The sequence below is a fragment of the Schistosoma haematobium genome, chromosome 1, assembly GCF_000699445.3.
Source record: "Schistosoma haematobium chromosome 1, whole genome shotgun sequence".
Lineage (NCBI taxonomy): Eukaryota > Metazoa > Platyhelminthes > Trematoda > Strigeidida > Schistosomatidae > Schistosoma > Schistosoma haematobium.
This window is the reverse complement of record NC_067196.1, coordinates 36,973,714-36,994,579: the sequence shown is the minus strand read 5'-3', so window position 1 is coordinate 36,994,579 and position 20,866 is coordinate 36,973,714. Positions and strand designations below refer to the sequence as shown.

Here is a 20,866-nt window from a genome sequence, read left to right as displayed (position 1 = left end):
TTAAATATCATTACTCTGTTTACAAATCAGTTTGAACTTGTTTAAATGTATGGAAAAAAAACACTATTTTACACAAATAAGACCTGTTTGCCTATATTGTCCAATGATCTAGATATTTGACAAAATGTGTTATCAATATGTCCATTTGATTATTCTGTCCGTAAGTTGATCATCACGATGTTTTTCAACAAAAAAAAATAATAAAAATTGTTATTATTACTACTAACTAACATACAAAATACCCCTTGCTTTTTTGTTAAACTAACGTATCTATAAAATATGAGTACACATGTACACAATTGTTAAAAGTGAATATCATCAAACGAGAGCAAAGAGTTTTAAATATAATTAAATTGGTGACTCAGCATTTAATTTAATTGCATCAATAATGATATTTTCATTGGTTTAAATTATTTTGTGTGTTCATATGTGGGTGTGCACGCGATTCAATGTGCAACTCCATATATTGAATAAACAATTAATGCAAAGAAATAAAGATGTGTTTGCATGTGTATATTGTTTGTTACTTATCTACAAGTTAGACGAATATATTCAATTAAAGAAAACCAGTGATCCTAGTCATTTAAGCCAGTATTATGGAATGGTTTAAATAGTTTCATGTTTAATTATCTAGTAAGAATGTTTTGTGGTGAATATGAAACTGATGAACTATCCAACATTAATGTTGAAGGCAATTCTGGTATTAAAGCATCATCATCCTCATCAATTTCTTGTGGATGTATAGGTAGGTACGATTTGAATTGATCTTTATCAAGGTAAATTAAACATTCATCTATCATATGTTATGACTAAAACATCCTTTTGCTCAAAGCGCAGATTGATACAAGAATATAATCAATTAAATGGAGTTTCTGTTATTCAATGGTTATATATTTATACCAAATTATAGTGTTCTGTTGAGTTGTACGTCACATGTGAAGTTTGGTTTATAAGCCTTACAAGTAATAGCGATTACTATATACTGAGGAGTGTATTTTTTTTACCATACATAAGACTGCAGGAATTACTACGGAGATACTGTTAAAATCATGTGATTTAACTAATTTAGATTGCTATGTATTCATCTTAGGTATATGCTAAATTAGAAGTCTACTATTTATGCCGGCCTGTTAAGGAAGGATATTTCGATGTATGATTTACCGTACTCGTCTGACAATAATCTGCCAAGTACTAAAAGCATGCGACTGGATTAATTGGAATACAACTCTACCGGTGCTGTATGCTTATTGTTCTTTTATTCTATAAATAAACTTTCTAATCACCCAATTCTCTGAGTTGGATCTAAATTTCGCACAGTTAAACGTTTGTTCATAGAAATCCTTTACTCTAAGTCACGTTGGATGTAAACTGATTGAGTTTAACATGAAGACTTCTGTAGTTTGGACGTTTACATTATACTGGTTCACATATAGTAATTCTAAATTTTATAAATGATCAAGTTATATAGAATTTCCGTGTTAGTTTATTCAATGTGAAAAAACTAGCAAATCATATCGACTATGTTCTAATGAAAATATCATACATGCTGCATTTTTTTCTACTTAATTATTTACATCTTTCAACCCAACCCTTTTTAATTAGTTATCAGTCTTATGATGACTTTGTAAATATTTTCTATTATTTGTAATCCATGTCAGCAACCCGAGCCTATCTAATTAGTTTTTCAACTAGCCTGAATCTTAAAGTCGTCTCTTGGTGTCAAAAGTCTTATGCATATTAACACAGAACTGTACTTCAATATACATGAAATACGATTGCCACTTTGACTGCATCTAAGTAATAAGTTGACATGCTTCATTTCATGCATTTATTCGTTTTTTATTTTATGCAATTTTATAATGGCCTTTCATATTAGGACGAACATTACATACGTAAATCAAAAGACCCACTTTTCGACAGGGAAAATAATGGCTGTAATTTGTGGTATTGAAGTCAATTTGAACTGTATCACCAGGGCTAACCATTCGTACCTGTCTCACTTGTAGAGTAATATATCTAAAAAAATAACAATCACCAAAATTGAGAAAGTAATCGGTTAGTGAATTCAGAAGCAAACAATATATTATCAACAGGAGAAAATTAGTTATTTTACAAACTATTTCAAGTAGTAACTAGTACATGTTAGATACTGATTAAGTTACTTTAAGCAGTACGTGTTTGAAGTTTAGATCTTTTATAGCCGTTTTTCAGTACACATATCTTTTAGCTTTAGAACAACATGGATTGTTTCATTGAGTTATTTTTAATTGCCTTTTGAACGTTCTAAAATAATATCACCAACATTAATTGGGCTCACGTTACGGAAAGTTTAGTAAGCTTTCTATAATCTCGTTGATTGTGTGTATTAATAATAACTATAGGTTTACTTTATCACCCACTTCAGGTACGAACCAATACAGGATATAAAAAAAGTTCTGTCTACCGCTATTAACTAACAACAAATGAAATGTTTTGTTGGAAACTCCTTATTTTCATATTTGTTATGATAACTTTAATCGTTCTTCTGAAGTTCAGCAGTATAATAAGTTTCCTTTGAAAGTGATCTTAGAGACAGAATATTATGCAACAGAAGTAATCTAAATAATATTATCAACTAATACAAGAAGAATAAGGTAAAGCGGTGAATATGAATCAAAAAATAAACACAAGACAGATTTGCCTAGTAACTATTTGTTGAGAGTTTTTGAGGGATAATGAACAAATTTACTGTGTCATTCACGTATTTCGAACAAAGAGATTAGATTATTTGTTGCATACTTCAGACAAAAACCCAGTCAATTAATTTTCTCCATTTTTATTTTGACGGACTAATTTAAGCGTTGACCGTTTTCTGACACACGTCATTTAAATTTTAGTGTTTCTGTTTCTGAGCTGAAGAAAGAATCTAGATTTAACCAATGTACAATTACCATGGTGATATTTGATGTCATTATCCTCGATATTTTAAGTAAGATAAAGGATAGATCCAAGTACCCGATCGCACACTCGGAACATAATTGTACCATTATTCAAGTATTTCAGGATCTGGATATTGTCAGCCGTTTTACAAAGTAGAGGCATATCATTAAAGTTTTCTAAGTCAAGGTTATAGGAACTAGATCAGACATGAAACAAACCATGCTTAGAATCCTTCCTTTGAAAACACAGAACATAAATATCGAGAAACTGAGGGACGCTAACAGTCAATAGTTAACGTGGCCTATTTTAGAGAACGATTTCAGGAAATCTATGGCCAGACGAATAGTGCTCGAACATAGTCTTCAATACCGCTAATTTTTTAGTGTATATTTCAGTCAGAGACACTAAATTTAGGCCAAAGATTCTGGTTTCCTTTAGCCTGTAGTAGGGTGAGTATTGAATTTGAAAATCCATACATAGGCCCTAAATTTTCCTAATTTTTTCAGGGTTACTACTCTGAGACAGTATTTGCGTCCAAAACATAAGATCCTGGGCACTATTCTAGTCTACACTTTCTCTCTATGGTTAACACAACAGGATTTCATTCTTTTGTAAATTGGCATGACCAGTGCTGCCAAAAAGTCTAGTGTATTTGCACATCAGCCTCCAAAATCTAATTAATTTCCTTAAAAAATTATCTTACAATACTGTGCTACCAGATGTCTAAACCTGTAGACCTAAACTTAAAAAGACTCCTGATCTATCTAACTTGGAGTTTATTTCAGCCTTCCCAAATCCACTAATAGACACTTGTACGATTTCAGCAAGTATTAACATAGGTTACAGAACCGTCCGGTTTACAACGTCACTCAAACTGAAAAAATAAATTCTTTAAGTAACTAAAACTGATACGTACTTATGACTCTGTCGACACGCTTGAACATCATGTTATCAAGTACCTGGCGGCTAATATATCAACAAGGTTCCCACTATCATACCAAACAGATAAAATTTACAGAAATGGCCCTAGTGTATTCTAATTTTCTCCGTTTAAGTTAAGCGTTTTAACACCAAACATAAGATAGTTATATTGGTTAGTTATATATTTTTTCGAGAGGCTTCCTAAAAATAACATTAGGTTTGTTACAACCTTTCAGATTGTAGTTTACTTTGCGAACTGGAATCAGCTAGAAAGTCATTAAAAATGAAGAAATACTAGTCGGACGTTTCATAACGTTATAAGATTATTCACTAGTGCAAACCGACGAACCATCCAGAAAACAAACAAAAAGCTTCAGTAGATATTCTTGGAGTTAAAGTGGGAAAACATGGTCAGTTAAGTTCAACTGTATTACATATGATATGAGGATCGCAGATCATGAATCACCTAAACTTAGAAATGTAACATATTATCTTACCTACATACTTACGCCTGTTACTCCCAATGGAGCATAGGCCGCAGACCAGCACTCTCCAACCCACTCTGTCCTGGGCCTTCTTTTCTAATTCGATCCAATTCTTGTTCATTTTCTCATGTCTATCTCCAATTCCCGGCGTAATGTGTTCTTTGGCCTTCAGTATTCCGTGTGAGGGCTTTTCTTGTGACGCAGTTGGGTGCTTTCCTAAATGTGTGTCCTATCCACTTCCAGCACTTCTTGCTAATTTCTTTCTCCGCTGGGATCTGGTTTGTTCTTTCCCATAGTTGGTTGTTGCTAATAGTGTCTGGCCAACGGATCCGAAGTAGTTTGCGTAGACAACTGTTAATAAACACATGTATCTTCTGGATGATGGTTTTCGTGGTTCTCCAGGTTTCCGCCCCATACAGTAGAACTGTCTTGACATTTGTATTGAAAATCCTGACCTTGGTGTTGGTTGATAGTTGCTTTGAGTTCCAGATGTTCTTCAGTTGTAGATATGCTGCTCTTACTTTGCCGATCCGCGCCTTCAAATCTGCATCAAACCCACCGTGTTCATCAATGATACTGCCCAGATATGAAAAGGTTTTTACATCTCCCATGTCTTCTCCGTCAATTGTGATTGGATTGATGCATGCTGTGTTGTATCGGAGAATCTTGCTTTTTCTCTGTGTATGTTGAGACCTATTGCTGTTGAGACTGCTGCTACACTGGTCGTCTTCTCCTGCATTTGTTGTTGCACGTGCGATAGAAGAGTCAGATCATCTGCGAAGTCTAGATCGTCCAGCTGCATCCTATCTGTCCACTGTATCCCGTGCTTCCCCAAGATGTTCACGTCTTCATAATCCAGTAGAGTAGGTCGCCAGGAGAAAGAGAAAGGGTGAGAGTAAGCAACCTTGCCTGACATCAGTCTTTACTTCGAACGAGTTTGTCAACTGTCCTCCATACACGATTTTGCAGTTTAATCTATCATAGGAATTCTGCATGATATTGACTATCTTCTGAGGCACGCCGTAGTATCGAAGAAGCTTCCATAGTGTTGTTTCGTCCACGCTATCAAATGCTTTTTCGTAGTCCATGAAGTTGATGTAGAGTGATGAATTTCATTCAATTGATTGTTCCACAATGATTGGTAGGGTTACGATTCGGTCTGTACACGATCTATCCTTACGGAATCCTGCCTGTTGATCTCGAAGTTTGGCGTCTATGGAGTTTTTCATTTTGTTTAACAATACCCTGTTGAGAAGTTTTCCTAGTAATGAGAAAAGAGTGATGCCCCTGTAGTTATCACAGTTGCTGAGATCGCCTGTCTTTTATATTTTGATCAGAAGTCCTTGTTTTCAGTCTGTTGGTACTTGTTCCTCATCCCAAATCTTATTGAAGAGAATGTGGAGTATACTTGCAGTTACCTCTACATCTGCTTTTAGTGCCTCTCCTGGAATGTTGTCTGGTCCTGCTGCTTTTCCACTCTTGATTTGACTGATGACCATGCTTATCTCTTCAATTGTTGGTGGGCCAACATCGATTAGGAGGTCCGTGGGTGCTGCTTCGATGTTGGGTGGGTTCAGTGGAGCTGGTCGATTCAAGAGTTCTTTGAAGTGTTCTACCCACCTATTTCGTTGTTCTTCAATATTGGTGACTCCTTTGCCGACCTTGCTTTTCAATGGTTGCTCCGGTTTACGGTGATTTCCAGAGAGTTTCTTTATCGTGTCATACAGTTCTCATGTTTCCTTCTCTTGCAGCCTTTTCCGCCGCCGTTGCTAAATCTTCCACATATTTACGTTTGTCAGTTCTGATGCTCCTCTTCACTTGTTTGTTTACTTCTTTGTATTCAGCTTGTGCCTTGGCTTTCTCTGCTCTTGTTCGACTGGTATTGATTGCTGCCTTCTTGTTCCTTTTTCCTTGAATCTTATCCAGTGTATCAACAGTGATCCATTCCTTGTGATGGTGCTTCTTGTGACCCAGGACCACATGACATGTTGAAGTGATTGCCTCTTTGATCCCCTTTCAGTTGCTCTCCATAGTAGTTCCTTCTCCATTGAGTAGATCATGAAAGGCCTGGAACTTGTTGCTGAGGTCTATCTTGAATTTGTTGAGTTTGTTAGTATTCTGAAGAAAGGCCGTATTGAACTTTTGTGATATTGTCCGCCCCATTGTCCAGTGCTTCTTGAGTTTCACTTTCATCTTGGCGACCAGCAAGTGATGATCTGATGCTATATCAGCTCCTCTCTTGGTTCTCACGTCCTCTATATTCCTCCTGAACGTTTTGTTGATGCAAGTATGGTCGATTTGGTTTTGCGTGGTGTGATCCGGTGAAGTCCATGTGGTTTTGTGAATGCGTTTATGTGGGAATATGGTGCCGCCTATGACCAGCTTATTGAAGGCACATAGATTTGCAAATCTCTCACCATTTTCGTTTCTTTATCCCAGTCCGTGTCGTCCCATGATGTCTTCATACCCAGTGTTGTCCATTCCAACCTTGGCGTTGAAATCTCCCATCAGAATAGGCAGGTCCTTTGTTGGGCACTTCTCGACGATTGACTGCAGCTTATTGTAGAATTGATCTTTAGCGTCTTCATTGTAGTCGTTGGTAGGCGCATAGCATTGGATGACGTTCATTGAAATACCCTCTTTCTTTGTTTTGAAGGAGGCTTTGATGATCCTTGGTCCATGAGATTCCCATCCTATAAGTGCATTTTGTGCTCATTTGGACAGCATCAATGCGACTCTTTGTGTATGTGGGGCATTTTCTTCTTCATGGCCGGAGTATAACAGAAGTTCTCCTGAAGTTAGCCGTTGTTGTCCAACTTGTGTCCAATGTGTTTCACTGAACCCAAGCACCTCCAGGTTGTATCTCTTCATTTCTGAAGCAATTTGGAAGTCTCTCCCGGTGTCCCACATTGTACGAACATTCCATGTACCTAAATAAATGGTTGCTCTGGTTGTCAGAAGGGGCATCGGCCTCGTGAATTCCGAAGGAACTCGGCTTTCATCATGAGACGTCATAACTCTTCTAAATGAAGACCTTCTGATTCCCAGGGCAGAGTTTAAAAGGTTTGAATAACTTTTTCTGGTTAGTGTTTTTTTAGCGAGTTAGTTTTCTACGGTATGTGGACGCTAACCCCATGCCCGACCCTCCTCCTTTATCCGGGCTTGGGACCGGCAGTAGCCCCCGGAGGGACTCCAGGCGGAGTTAAATGTTACCTATACTGTTGCTATATCTTGTGAACATGATTATGTATTAGGGATTTTGGTCGGCCTACAATAATTGCAAATTAAGGAACGACTGAGTTACTCCAAGACAAAAAGTTCTATTCAGGACTTATTAACGACATCTGGCACAAAATAATTTACCAAATTAGCTGATAAAATAAGAAATAAAGTGTGCAGAAAACTTGAAATTGATTCGCAACGAATTAAAATAGTACGACACAATGTATGTTGCGAAAAAAGAATTTTGAAGCACAAAAAATTAGCGGACTAAAATTAGTGAGAATCAACCAGAACAGGATAGAGGTTATGAAAAAAAATGAATAAAAATAGACTATCAAGGTTGCCGTTACTAGTTAAGAGCTTAGCATTATGGGAAAAACTGAGTAATTCCTTAATCGTCTTGGCAACTCTAAAATGGTTGTCTAACATATTTAGGGTATATTTCCATAATATCTATTTCTCCTGAAAGCTTATGTGTAACCACGGATTAATTAATGGGATTATCCTCGATACGTTCGTTTTTTAATATATTTTGTGTTTACAAGAATATTAACCATGAAAAATTTAAGGTGAGGTTTTATCCATAAATTGATCTTATCTGGAAGAGACGCTAAAAAATAAGATAAACTGTATACTCGTTTCTTTTTCGCGTTTAAAATGTTCATCAATGTACAATCACAACTGTATGCGTTGTTGATATGACGGGATAAAAAAAAAGCAAAATTACCTTGAGTATTTTTCATATATGTGGTTTTGTTCTAATTACTAATCGAAATGAGTGTGCAATCAATATATGAGTATATTTTGGGGTTAATAAATCTTCAATTGTACAAGTCTTGGTGTTCTTAGTTCGCATCGTGGAAATTGCAGTGGTTCAACACATTAATTGCAGAGATATATGAACTTCAGCTTTAATAATGACTTTTTCAAATAATATATCTTATCTAATCTTTTTGAAGGTATAACTCAAACAATCTAATTTCATCTAGTGAGAATAGTACCAGTGTTATCAGTATTTAATGTTAATTATGTACTAAACGCCCATAAATTATGAATCTATGAAGTCTAAGGTTGATTACAGATCCCAAAAAAATTATTACCTTAGTGAAAATAATTTTAAAACATGGTTATGTTGAATTGTTTATCAAACAAGTATGAGAATTATGTCCCAACCAACAACTGTTAATCAATTTTTTATCAATCATTTTTCTAATTTTGTTAAACGAATCAATGAAGCTGAATAGAAATGTAATAGTTGTCGTTTCAATCAAAAAATTTATCGATGATACTAGTTCCAGTTTATTTGTGTTTATAGTAAATATTGATAAGTCAATAGAAATATTTTCCTCAGGAAATACGTGCATGATAATACTTTAACTCTAAAGTGTTTTGGTTGTGCATAAATATAATGGTAATGATTGAGTAGTTTTTAATAGTAGGCAGTAACATCAGACGTTCTATTTGTGTTTGAAACTGTTCGTTCCATTCAGTGTTATTGTTTTACATGATTATTGGTTGCTTCTTCTTGCAAACAATTACTCGGTGCTTGACAATGAATTATCAATTATTATGCATTAGATTGTGCAATTAACGTTGGCTTTTAAGGGATTTCGTCAATATGCCTGGCAAAGATCGATTCATATATATATATAACACAAGTGACTTAGTGTTGTCAACTAACACATGTTAGTACTTCATCAAGATACCGAAGAAATGAGATCTGAACAAGTGTGAGAACTACAGAGCCATCACACCACTGTCAGTACCAGGAAAAGATTTCAACAGAGCGCTGCTGAACCGGATGAAAGTCGGTCGTGCACAAATCAAATCACGACACTACAGATCACTGTTGAACAATCGATTGAATGGAATTCGTCACTAGACACCAACTTCCTTGACTTTGAGAAAGCAGTTGATAATGTGGATAGGAGGACTTTATGAAAACCTCTTCGACACTATGGTTTACCTGAGAAGATCGTCAAAATCATCCGGAATTCACACAACGGACTAAGCTGCAAAGCTGTGCATGGAAGACAGCTGACAGTTGCATTCCAAGTGAGGAACGGAGTCAGACACGATAGCTTAATCTCCCGCTTTCTAATTCTTCTGATGGTTGACTGGATTATGAAGACCTCCATATCTGACGGGAAGCAGGGTATATAATGGATAGATTGAATATGACTAGATAATGTAGATTTCACAGATAACCTAGCTCTTCTATCCCATACAGACCAATAAATGCAAATGAATACAACTGGTGTAACAGCAGCCTGTGCATCAATGGGCCCCAACATACATAAGGGAAAAAACAACATTCTCAAATACAACACGGAGAACACGCACCTAGTCACACTTGATGACGAAACTCTGTATGTGGTTTTATTCTAATCACTATTCGAAATGTGTGTATTCGTTCTTCCATGTATAAGAATAAGCAACGTAGACAGATGTGTAACATCACGTATTTTTCAATAATTCTTTAACTGGCGTTGATTGACATTAAAAACTATACTAGAAATATTTTCCTATCCGAATAGCTCTAGTGGAAATTCTAAAACAAACAAATTTATTCATGTTTAGTCATTATTTAAAATATTTACTTAACTGTATAACCATAGTAACATATCTATCTGACTTCATTTATTATGAGTAGTGATATCAGATAAGATTTGCTTATTATAATATATACATATTAAATAATTTTCAATATCTTCTCATAGTTGTCTAATATTTCGTGTTTTTCCATATTTATTATGTACTGATCACATGTCTTAATTCATGTATTGATTAGATTTTGTCTATTGAGTTTTTTCTATGTTTGGAATCATTATTAAAATGTCTGAAACTTATCATGTGTTATATTTGATTGTTGATGGGTTAATGGTTAACAATAATGACTTTCTAGAATAAATTTTCCTCTGATAATAAATATTTTCTGTAAGACTTTTTAAATAAATTTACATTATGCATATTATTTAACTTACAAGAATATCAAGATCAATAACTGAAGTTTTGATCCTTGTCCATCGTTCTGACTAATTCACTCATTTAAACTGAAGTAACAATTCATTGTGATGAAGCAGTAATTCTACTAATTAGCAACGAACCAATAAAATTGTTATGACAATCAGAATGATTGTTAAAACACTGAATCTAACTGAGATACTTTAAGTGATAGTTTAACCATACAAACTATCCCTGTTGGGGTGATCCAGAAAATTGCTTGCAAAAGGCAAGCAAGCATCAGGAAACACTAAGACGTATTTCATCCAATCAGCGTTCACTTGAAGTTTTAGCCAAAAATACCAAGGAAGCGAAACGTCACATGCAGAGGCTCTGATTGATTGGCTGCTACCCTGCTACTATGTTTAGTAGCATTCCAGAATTTTCTAGCGACCCAAGGACATTTAAAATATTATAAAAACCCTGTGTTTTCTGTATTAAAATGAACCTTGGAGTAAACTACTTCTCGCATAATTTGAGTCTTCTCTATCGTGTTCAGATCGCTGTATAGTTCTAGCTTGGGGGTTACAGAATAGCTTAGGAGATGAATATAGCATTCAATTCGCACGACTTATCAATCCCTAAACAAACAAAAAAAATTACCAACCAGTTGACGTAGTGTGTGTTTATGTGTAAATAACTATTAGAAAATTATAGCTGTAATTTATTTTTGTATTATCCAACTAAAATAGTATAACTATGGGCTATTTGTCAGTTAAAATGAATAATCAAGGGTAGGTGTAAATAAAAGTCAAATAAATTTTTATTTATTTTTGGCCAAATCATTTAAACACCCGTTTTTTTCTCCTAGAAATAATAATGTGTAGATTTTGGCATGTTTCGCAAATAAAACAGGAAATATATTTTTCTTTTAAAAAAAATTTAAAAAAAGAAACATATTTTATGTTATTTAAGGAGGATAACTTAATATCATATTTGTTCAGTATCTAAGTAAATGTCTTTCAATTTATCCTTTAATACATTTTTATTGATCGAACATTTTCTAATGTATATAATATATATTGAATATTGAATTGAATTAATTGACTCAATGTCAAACAGGTGTGTTTAAAACCATGTGATCTTTAATAAAGTATCTTATAGTACTGATTTTATGAAGCCATTGATAAGTCTGATAAATATATGTAGGCAAAAAAATACGACATTGATTTTATTGATCAGATTATAGCATTACTCTGTATTTATCGATTTATTATGTAAATTACATAATTCAATTTCTATTGATTGACTACAATTTTTCCTTAATATATTGGTTTATTTATTCAATATTCGATATAATAAATTGATTTAAATTATTAGACATTTTAATGAAAAATAATTTAATAGTTTTTTTGTTTTATACTTTCACCTTAATACTTTCATCCATTTAAAACCAATAATCGTTTTAGTTTCATGTATATATATATGACAACAGTAAATAACCATGTATTAATCTGAATGTGATTGTAATATCCACTTGTTCATTGTCGTGTTTTATTGTTAGACTTTCAAACGAAATAAATCAACTTACTTACTTACGCCTGTAACTCCTCGTGAAGGAGCATAGGCCGCTCACCAGCATTCTCCATCGAACCCTGTCCTGGGCAGAAATAAATTTACTAATGACTAAATAAAAGGTGATGTAAATGTGAATATAATTCCATTATTATATTATTAATCCAGGTAATGACTTAACAAGAGAACCTTTTGATGCATTTGTTTTTTGTACTCAAAAACGAATTGAGCAACCCGAAAACTTATAATAAGAGAATATGGTATAGGATGAAGTCATAAGAAATGTAATATTTGTTTCTAATTATCTTTTAAATGTTTGAACTAATATTTGTTGTGTACATTTTATCTGAACAATCAATAAAGATTCACTTTTGTTCATTGATTTAGAACATTGTAGACTAGAGATATTTACAGAAAATTGAATACAATGTTCAAAAACATAAAATGGTTTCCCTAGAAGAATATTGAATTTTCTATAAAAAAGACATTTCACACTGAACGATTTTTCTTGTTGAGTTATTGATGTATATGATTGGATTAATTAGCCTCTGTGTGTTCTTTCAACTTTCTGATTTGATCTTTCAAAATGTTTCATTGGTTAAACTTTCTATGGTAAGAAGCAGTAATAATTCCCATTGATATCCTATTCTATTGGTAATTATTTGGCTAGGCTTATTGATTGGTTTGATTCTCTGTAGAATTATTAGGAAAATGGTTCATAAATTTCACCACTGGTCACAATCCGAAATATGGTTCGAAAGTTATTTTGTAATTTTTATAAGACGCTTTACAAATAAAAGAGAGGAAAGTTCTGTAGATTCACTACATTTACATGTGGATTGAGTTTTGTGATAAACAAATACAATCGTCATGTTTTATGATAATTCAATAAGAAAGTATTCACACAGAAACGGTTTCATTTCAACTTATTTAACCTTCGACAACTAAGAACCTTTTTGTTAAGAAGACAAGAAACTTGTCTAAACAAAAGTTATTCAATACTGTTTAATACAATCTGATATTTTAACGAACACTGTTTAAGCTGATTGCTTAAAATTTTTTTATAAATTAAAAAAAACAAGACGTCAATTCTGAAGAAGCGGAAATAACAAATTCCTCATGATTTCCATATTTTATTTCAAGAGTTTAGAATAGTTTTTCACAGCTTTCAATAAATAATTGTACATTATTTTCATTGTTTAGGATCGCTTAAAAATCTCTGCTTAATAAGATGATGTTTTGATCGCTTTAATATGAATTAGTCTCTGATAAGATTGTTGTGTTACAAATTAAAAGAAATCTTGAAGGATTACGCTTGGAGTAATCAGCTCAAATGACTGAAACTACTGTTATAAAATCAATATGAATTTTATAGTTAACAAAATGTAACTGTACTAATTTGTGTTACCCAAACTTTTAATTGATAAATATTTACTTCATAATTTCAGATATTGACCGATTAACTTAAAAATAATATTTTCCTTTGATTTCAATACTCAGTAATGTTAATTTGAATCGATAAACGATCGTCGATTTCTCAGCATTGTCCTGTCAAATCGTACTGTAGATTGTTATAGTTGAATATCAATAATAAGTGCAGTGTTTTCCATTTTTTTCAAAAAAAGAAAACAAATATATTCCTATAAGCAATGATGGATAGTGGCTAGCAGTGGAATCCAGGATGCGCGTTTCGTCCTATTTGTGGCTCGTCAGCTGGATATACCTGTATCTCAGAGTTAATGTTCACTCTGGGACTCGAACCCAGTACCATTTGCTTCAAACGCCATCGCGTTATTCACTCAGCTACTGAGTCCTGATAGCCACTTGCTTGTGCTTGTACTTGCTTACCAAATGCTTGTGAATTAAGGTAATATCGAGGCGTACTCACAGTATGCACATATGCTAATAACAGACTGATCAATTGCAGTCTTAAACCTCAATGGGAAGATACAAGCCAAACAATACCAAGTGAATTTAAATATATTCTTAGTTTGAAATTTGTTTCATAGTAAATAAAAGTTTGATTAGGTAGTAAGCTATTGATAAACATCAATTAAAATAATTTATCATGTTAATTTATACAATAAAATATTATGATGTTCAATGTGTATTCAAGTTTATCAGAACAAATGTTGAAATTACTTTAATAATAGATCTATTATCATTGATAGTTTTAAATCATGTATAATTTTCATTTCTCACTTTAAAATAAAATTTTCGTTCATTATTATTCAAATAGTTATTACATAAATAGAATTTTGAATATATTATATAACAGATCTCATTCAAGTTACCAAGTGTAAATGAACAGCATACTAATTAGTAAGATTTCATTTGGAATACATGTATATATGTTGTTGAGCCGGATCATTTTCCAAATGTTGTGTTAACCTTGAAATTAAGTTACATTAAAAACTTATTTAAACAGCAAACCATAGACAATTGACAAAACTTGGAGAATAGTTTTATTTTCAGCTAACACTTCTTTGTCGGTGACCATTCGATATCCAACACAAAACTGAAACTAGTGTTCTATAGTTCTCTAACGAGTATAATATACTCGGACTAGCAAAATAAGATTGGTTTAAATTTTGAGATATATATACACTTATTATAAAACAATCTATTCCCGATTGGTTCTGTATATGCACTTGCCATAATACTATACACTGAATATAAAAGATTTCTTACAGGTATCTTTAGGCTCTCTTATCGTATTGAAAAGAGCAAGAACAAAGATTCTAGCAGAATAACATGAATTCATTTTATTTCGTCGGTTCTCGTCAGCTGCTTACAACCTATAGTATTTAGAAGATAATAATTACATAATGGGTTTAAATTGATTACATGAGAGGGTTTATATTGAAGAAATATTCGTAAAGTATGACATGGGTGTAAATGAAATTAATAGGCTGAATATTGTAAATATATACCTAATGTGACAGAATATATCTTTTATCGTAATTGATCTAAAAGTTGACGGAAATGTATAACTTGTTTGATAATTATGTATCCCTAATGAACGGGGATTTTATTAATAATCAGACTTCTGTTCAATCTATAGGAACAAACATTTATGTCTATGACCGAAGTAAAAATATAATTGGTTATTTTTATGTACGCAACTTTGGTTTTAAATTGCAAAATGAGGGGTACATTCAGTAAAATTCGACTCAAATTTTCCATCGGATAAGATTTATAAGACTAAGTCATGCTTTTGCAAGAAAACTAGGCATAAGCTTACTTTAAATTCACAAAGCGTCACTTATTCACAATTTTAGACAAAAACTCAGCGTTGGTTAAATTACATTTTTTGGGGTTTTTAATTGCGATTCAGTTTTTAGGGTTACAATATTCCTGTTGTTGGTATTAAAATGAGTCTTTACACATGAGCATTCTAAGTGGATCATTTTGATATAGTCATCAGTCACATACATTTTTGAAGCAGATTTGAATGGTAACTGACAGTGGAAACTAGTACATGCTTCTCATATTTGAGACTCGTCAACTAGATATACGTGTATATCAGTACTGATGTTCGTTCCAGGACCATGGGACTCTAAATGACTTTAATTAACTTAAATTGTGTACAAACGTCTTTGCTTTCATAATCCATCGTCACAAAAGATTTTTATAATTTTGGATTTTCGAGTCTCATTGCTATGGCAGTCATGTAATAATTCTAGCTTTAGGTGGTAATTTATTACATACACAATTACTGTGATCACCATAATTACTAAGTGCTTCCTACATTTTATATTAGCCTATATACTTAGTTTACATACATTAATAATAATCCAAACCGGTGTAAACTTTACAATTAAAGTTAAATATGAGTGGTCCAAATCGGTCAATTATGTTATCTAGCAAATACAGCATGTTAATAGTTACCTAGGCGTAAATCAGTGTATTAGAACATCACTACTGACTACTAACATCGAAAATATTGATACAATAAAAACACTGTTACATTATGGGACAAGGGTATATTCATTCTCATTTTTACCCAACTGTTCATAAGATAATCACATTCCTATTATTTCTATTATGATCTTTCAACTAAGCAACAAAGTATAATAACGTAAATTATAGTGAATAATTTCAAATACTCATTTACATAATTTAAAATGTTAATATAATTTAAATTTACAAGCAATTGAATATTTTTTTTCAATTTTTAATATATTTATATTTGAGTATTTTTTTGTTATAACTCTGTTTAAACACTTAATGTTGACCGTTATCAACAGAACAATTAATTAGTTATTAATATATATGTTGAGGATGGCAGTATTATTTACATAGATCTGAATATTTCTAAAATGTTGAATATAATACTCATTAAGATTTGATTTTCATTGAAGAACTAACTAGGATTAATAGTAGTTTCACGAGTTAACAACCTTTGTAAAGAGCCCATCTACTTTAGAGCACATCTAAATCTATACATATTAATACGTTTATCCTTGAGAGTAAGAATGGTTAACAGTCGATTAGTCAAGTAATTGTTTCTTAGACAGTGTATTTTCGACACATGCTATTTTCAGTTAAACATCTTTTTCTAGGGTTTACATTACCAACATACTTTTAAATCAAATAATCAAATCAATTATTGAGATTGTAATATCTTTAAGTGATATTAGAAAAATACATGAAAATTTTGGAATTTTTACCGAATGAACTGAATGACAAGAACATATTTGACTTTATTTCAATTAACTTGAATTCATATGACAATGTATTACTGTCTAGGGATTGCTTGAAACTGCTATATATATATATAATGTTAAATTAACTGTATCTGCACATTTCATTTAAATGCAGTACATAAACAATGCCATAGATAAGTATACAATTCTGAGAAAACAATCTGCTGAAAATGGGCAAATGTAAAGTGATAATTTATTTCATTGAAACATATAAATATAACTATAAGAATATACATATATGATAGATATATGGATTAATATTGACACTGACAAAGTTTACATTGAAAGGAAATTTTATTTTTATAGGGTGTATTGTAATGGTTTCTTGTTAAATCAACAATATTTATCACATTGTTCATAATATCTATAAATAAGAAACAATTCATCGCTGGAATTAATAGAACTACAAAATTTATACAAGTTACTTTTGAATTAAATGCGTATTAACTAACTTTTGTCAAATGGTCATATATATGGTCATATATTCAACTAATCTGATGAGCGAAAAGCAATTTTCTAGATATTTTTGTCAATATGATGCTTTGTGAAAACTATCACTGGTTGATGCAGACAATTAGACAAATAGGAAAAAATAAAAAAGGTCGACTAATGTTGGACAATACACAAAAATGGTGTTTATTTTAAGACTGATATCAGTTAATTATCCAGTTATATAATGTTAAAAACTGATGTTTTTAGTATTATTGTAAGCTTCTGAAACCATAACGAAGCCTATATTTGCAATTATCGCATCCGATATCCTTCCTTGAATAAACTATGATATGTTTCCATCGACCTGATTGTCCAGACAATAAGGTTTTTAGAATGAAGGGAATCCACAAACCACACGTATGTAATGTTTTCGTCTAAGGGATATTCTTTTTAACAAAAATATTTTTTTGGAAAACGAAAAAATAAATTATTGAAACCTAGCAATCAAAAAGATCTGAACAGGTAGGAAATTTGATCCTGAAAATATTTTTGTCATGTGTTTCCAATTTGAAATACATTTTTACTAACAGTTGACGTTATTTAAACAGCTAATGATGTCAAACATATATCCACCTAAACAAATAATGGGTACATATAACTAATGAGTGCCAAGCTAAGACAAAATTCTAGTTCAGTTGTATCGCGTCCTGTAAGTTTTTTGACCACAGTGTAACTGTGATCATAAGTGATTAGCTTTGAAATTAGTCATGTCGATCATGTCGTATCATAAATAACATTATCTAACAGGCATGTTGTATTATGAAATGATTAGAACTCGAAATATAGACCAGTGAATTCTGACACAATGATCATTTACACATTATGTTAGTCTCAGAGCCTACGAGATTTGGATCCGAAAGTGTATAGTTGCAGCTTTGTATTGCTGAAGAATCTCAAATAAGTAATAAACACATGTACAGTTTTCCCAGATTTCCAGTGTTTTTTCTAATGATGTTGACTGACAATGAAAGGTTACTTTAAAGGATCAAATGTTTGTTTGTTTGTTTGAACACAGAAATGCCCTGATACGGCCGGGAGTGGGGAGGGTCCGCTCTTCCCCTCGAAACGCTCTCACACAGCCACGCGTTTACATCCTCTGTCAGGGAAGTCCTACCCACTACCTTCTCGTGACAGGGGTGTTGCTTACGAAAAGCGAATGCCTGGTTCTCTAACCGGGTTGGTGGACATGGACAGTCCACCTAGGGGAGTTGGAAGACCCTGATTCCAAACCAATGGTGCACATGGGCTCCAGTATCCTGAGGAAACAAGTGGCGTATGAACCAATCGTTGGTCACCGGCTACCATGGGACTGCATCTTTTCACGATGCTCCACTGCCTTGTGGGTTAGACCTTTAGGTCAAAGGCTCGCGGCGTGGCCCTCTAAGAAAACCACCTGTTTTGATCTGGGCACCCGGGCAGTATCACAGCTCACACACAAACAAAATGAAATGACAATATTTACTAGAAAAGACCAAATATTACTCAATTAATTCAACTTTCAAATTAGTAGTTTAATTATATTTACAGTTAATGATATACTGATTGACAATATTCTATCATGACAAACTGAATATAAATATAGAATATTTTAAAATTTATGGAAACGCAACCGACTTTAGAAGTTAATTAGAGTTTCATTGGCAAACTTTCGATAATTTTAAAATGACATTTGAAGTCTAAGTTTGTTTTTCTGCTCAAAATAACTCTAAAGTACTAATTTTTTTAAAAATATTACGTTACGTCCTTGATCTGTCTAACCACTTTTGGTGCTGAGGATAACGTATCTAATCTAGATTAAGACCTTGACGCGATAGGCTGACCGGCTTAACCATGAGGCTAGCACGCGTGAGTTCGAAGTATCGAAGAGAGAAGAAAACTATTCTATCACCTGATTAGCTGACATGCACGCGAGTGAGAGAAGACAAGTCAACTGGAACACTACTCGATTTATTCTCAATTCCTATCTGGTTCCCGATTTCAGATCAATGTAAAGAGATACATGAATAAATAGATCACTAACCCAACCACAACGTACAAAGTTACAGTTAATTTATGTATTGTAAAATTCGGTTTTCATTTGATAATAATTTTAGTCAAATAATACTTGAATAGTTTTAAGTCAAATGTACTTTTTTTTAAAAGGAATATTCTGCTAGGTTGAAAACTATTAACTGAAAATAGCATCAACGATTTTCGTAAAATATTCAATGGTAGACATCTTATTTCTGAAATATTTCTAAAATTTGAGTAAATATATCTTGCTGCGTTAAACGTTTTACATAAAGATCTCAGTATGACATTGAGTGACTTGAATTGAAGTCTCACTGAGAATATCAGTTCTGTTAAGATTTTAGATATATCATGTTAGACACCATAAAATCTAGGTTCATGTTTTTCAGTAAAATGCATTGAACCACATGAATTCATATTACATAACTACTTTTTAGCATATTTGCGATAGTTAAAGTAAATTTATGAGGTTTTTAATCATAGATACCAATTATTAGAATTAAATACTCCTTAAAATATGAGTAAGGAAAGGGATTTTTCAAAATGATGTAATTTGAAGTTGTTTTTTTTACATCGGAGATCGACATCAGACTGTAAACAAATAAAACCCTAGGAGACATTAAAAAAAGAAAACTTTTCTTTTAACAAATACATATAGGATTAAAACCTAGATACTTCTGATCTTTTAACTGGTTGGATTAAAATCCATTGATCAAGATTTTTGACCATTTTTATCATTTAATTCTATTGGTTCCTAAATAAATTTACTTTCAGTAAATAAACAGGGGTTATTTTAATTGATTAACTATAGGATTGAAAAAGGTACGTGTTTATATTATCAGCAAAAAGAACAGTTTTTGTTTTATTCTATTGACAATTTTTGAAAAACGAGATCTTGGAATTATGGTTGGTATGTAAATTGGTGGGTAAAATGTAGCGAACAAGAGATAATAATAAATAAGAAGACTTAAAAGAATTTATCAGATTACAACAGTTGGTCAACAAAATAAGTATCTGAATCCAGTGGCTAAGTGGATAGTACGATGGCATTTCAAGTGAACAGTACTGGTCTCAAGTCCCATAGTATTCACAAACTCTGGGATTCAGATACATCCACCTGACGAGCCCCGAATGGGACGAAACGCGTGTCTTAGATTCTACTGTTAGCCACCATCCATCTCTACTTGTAACTGGTCAATACTGTCTAGATATATTACCACAAAACTGTAAGGTGAACTTTTTTGTTGAATCTTATTATTGTTTCCAGAGATGTTATGCAATATTTAACACTTAGATAAGTATCAAAACAAAGTTCAGTTACTACCAAAACAACTAACAATTTGTTTCACGTGGACAGATACTTTTATTCTCATTAACCAAAATCCTTTCAGAAAACATAAAGAGAGGTTTGTGTTTCTATGAATTAACTTTTTGAAAAAATCATATTGTTATTCATTTCTGTTCTGAAAACAGAATGAATGAACATCAAAAAGAAACATATTATTGTAGAAATATATATTTACTGATTTATTTTACTTCTGAAAGCGATGTACACTTGATTTTATGTTGCAAAGATGTTAGGAAGGATCA

General features: G+C 32.6%; 1 protein-coding gene across 2 annotated transcripts in view; it reads left to right on the top strand.

Annotated features, from left to right (window-relative positions):
• Positions 1-588: 588 nt before the first annotated feature.
• MS3_00010117 (uncharacterized protein) overlaps positions 589-20,866 on the top strand; it is a gene marked incomplete at its 5' end in the record, with an annotated part of 45,052 nt that continues 24,774 nt past the window's right edge. Inside the window, one exon of one of the 2 annotated variants that reach the window (XM_051218458.1) lies at positions 589-745. In XM_051218458.1, the coding sequence (XP_051073922.1) occupies positions 619-745 (127 nt within the window). The remainder of the gene's footprint in view (positions 746-20,866) is intronic. The other variant, XM_051218459.1, reaches the window with a different exon arrangement.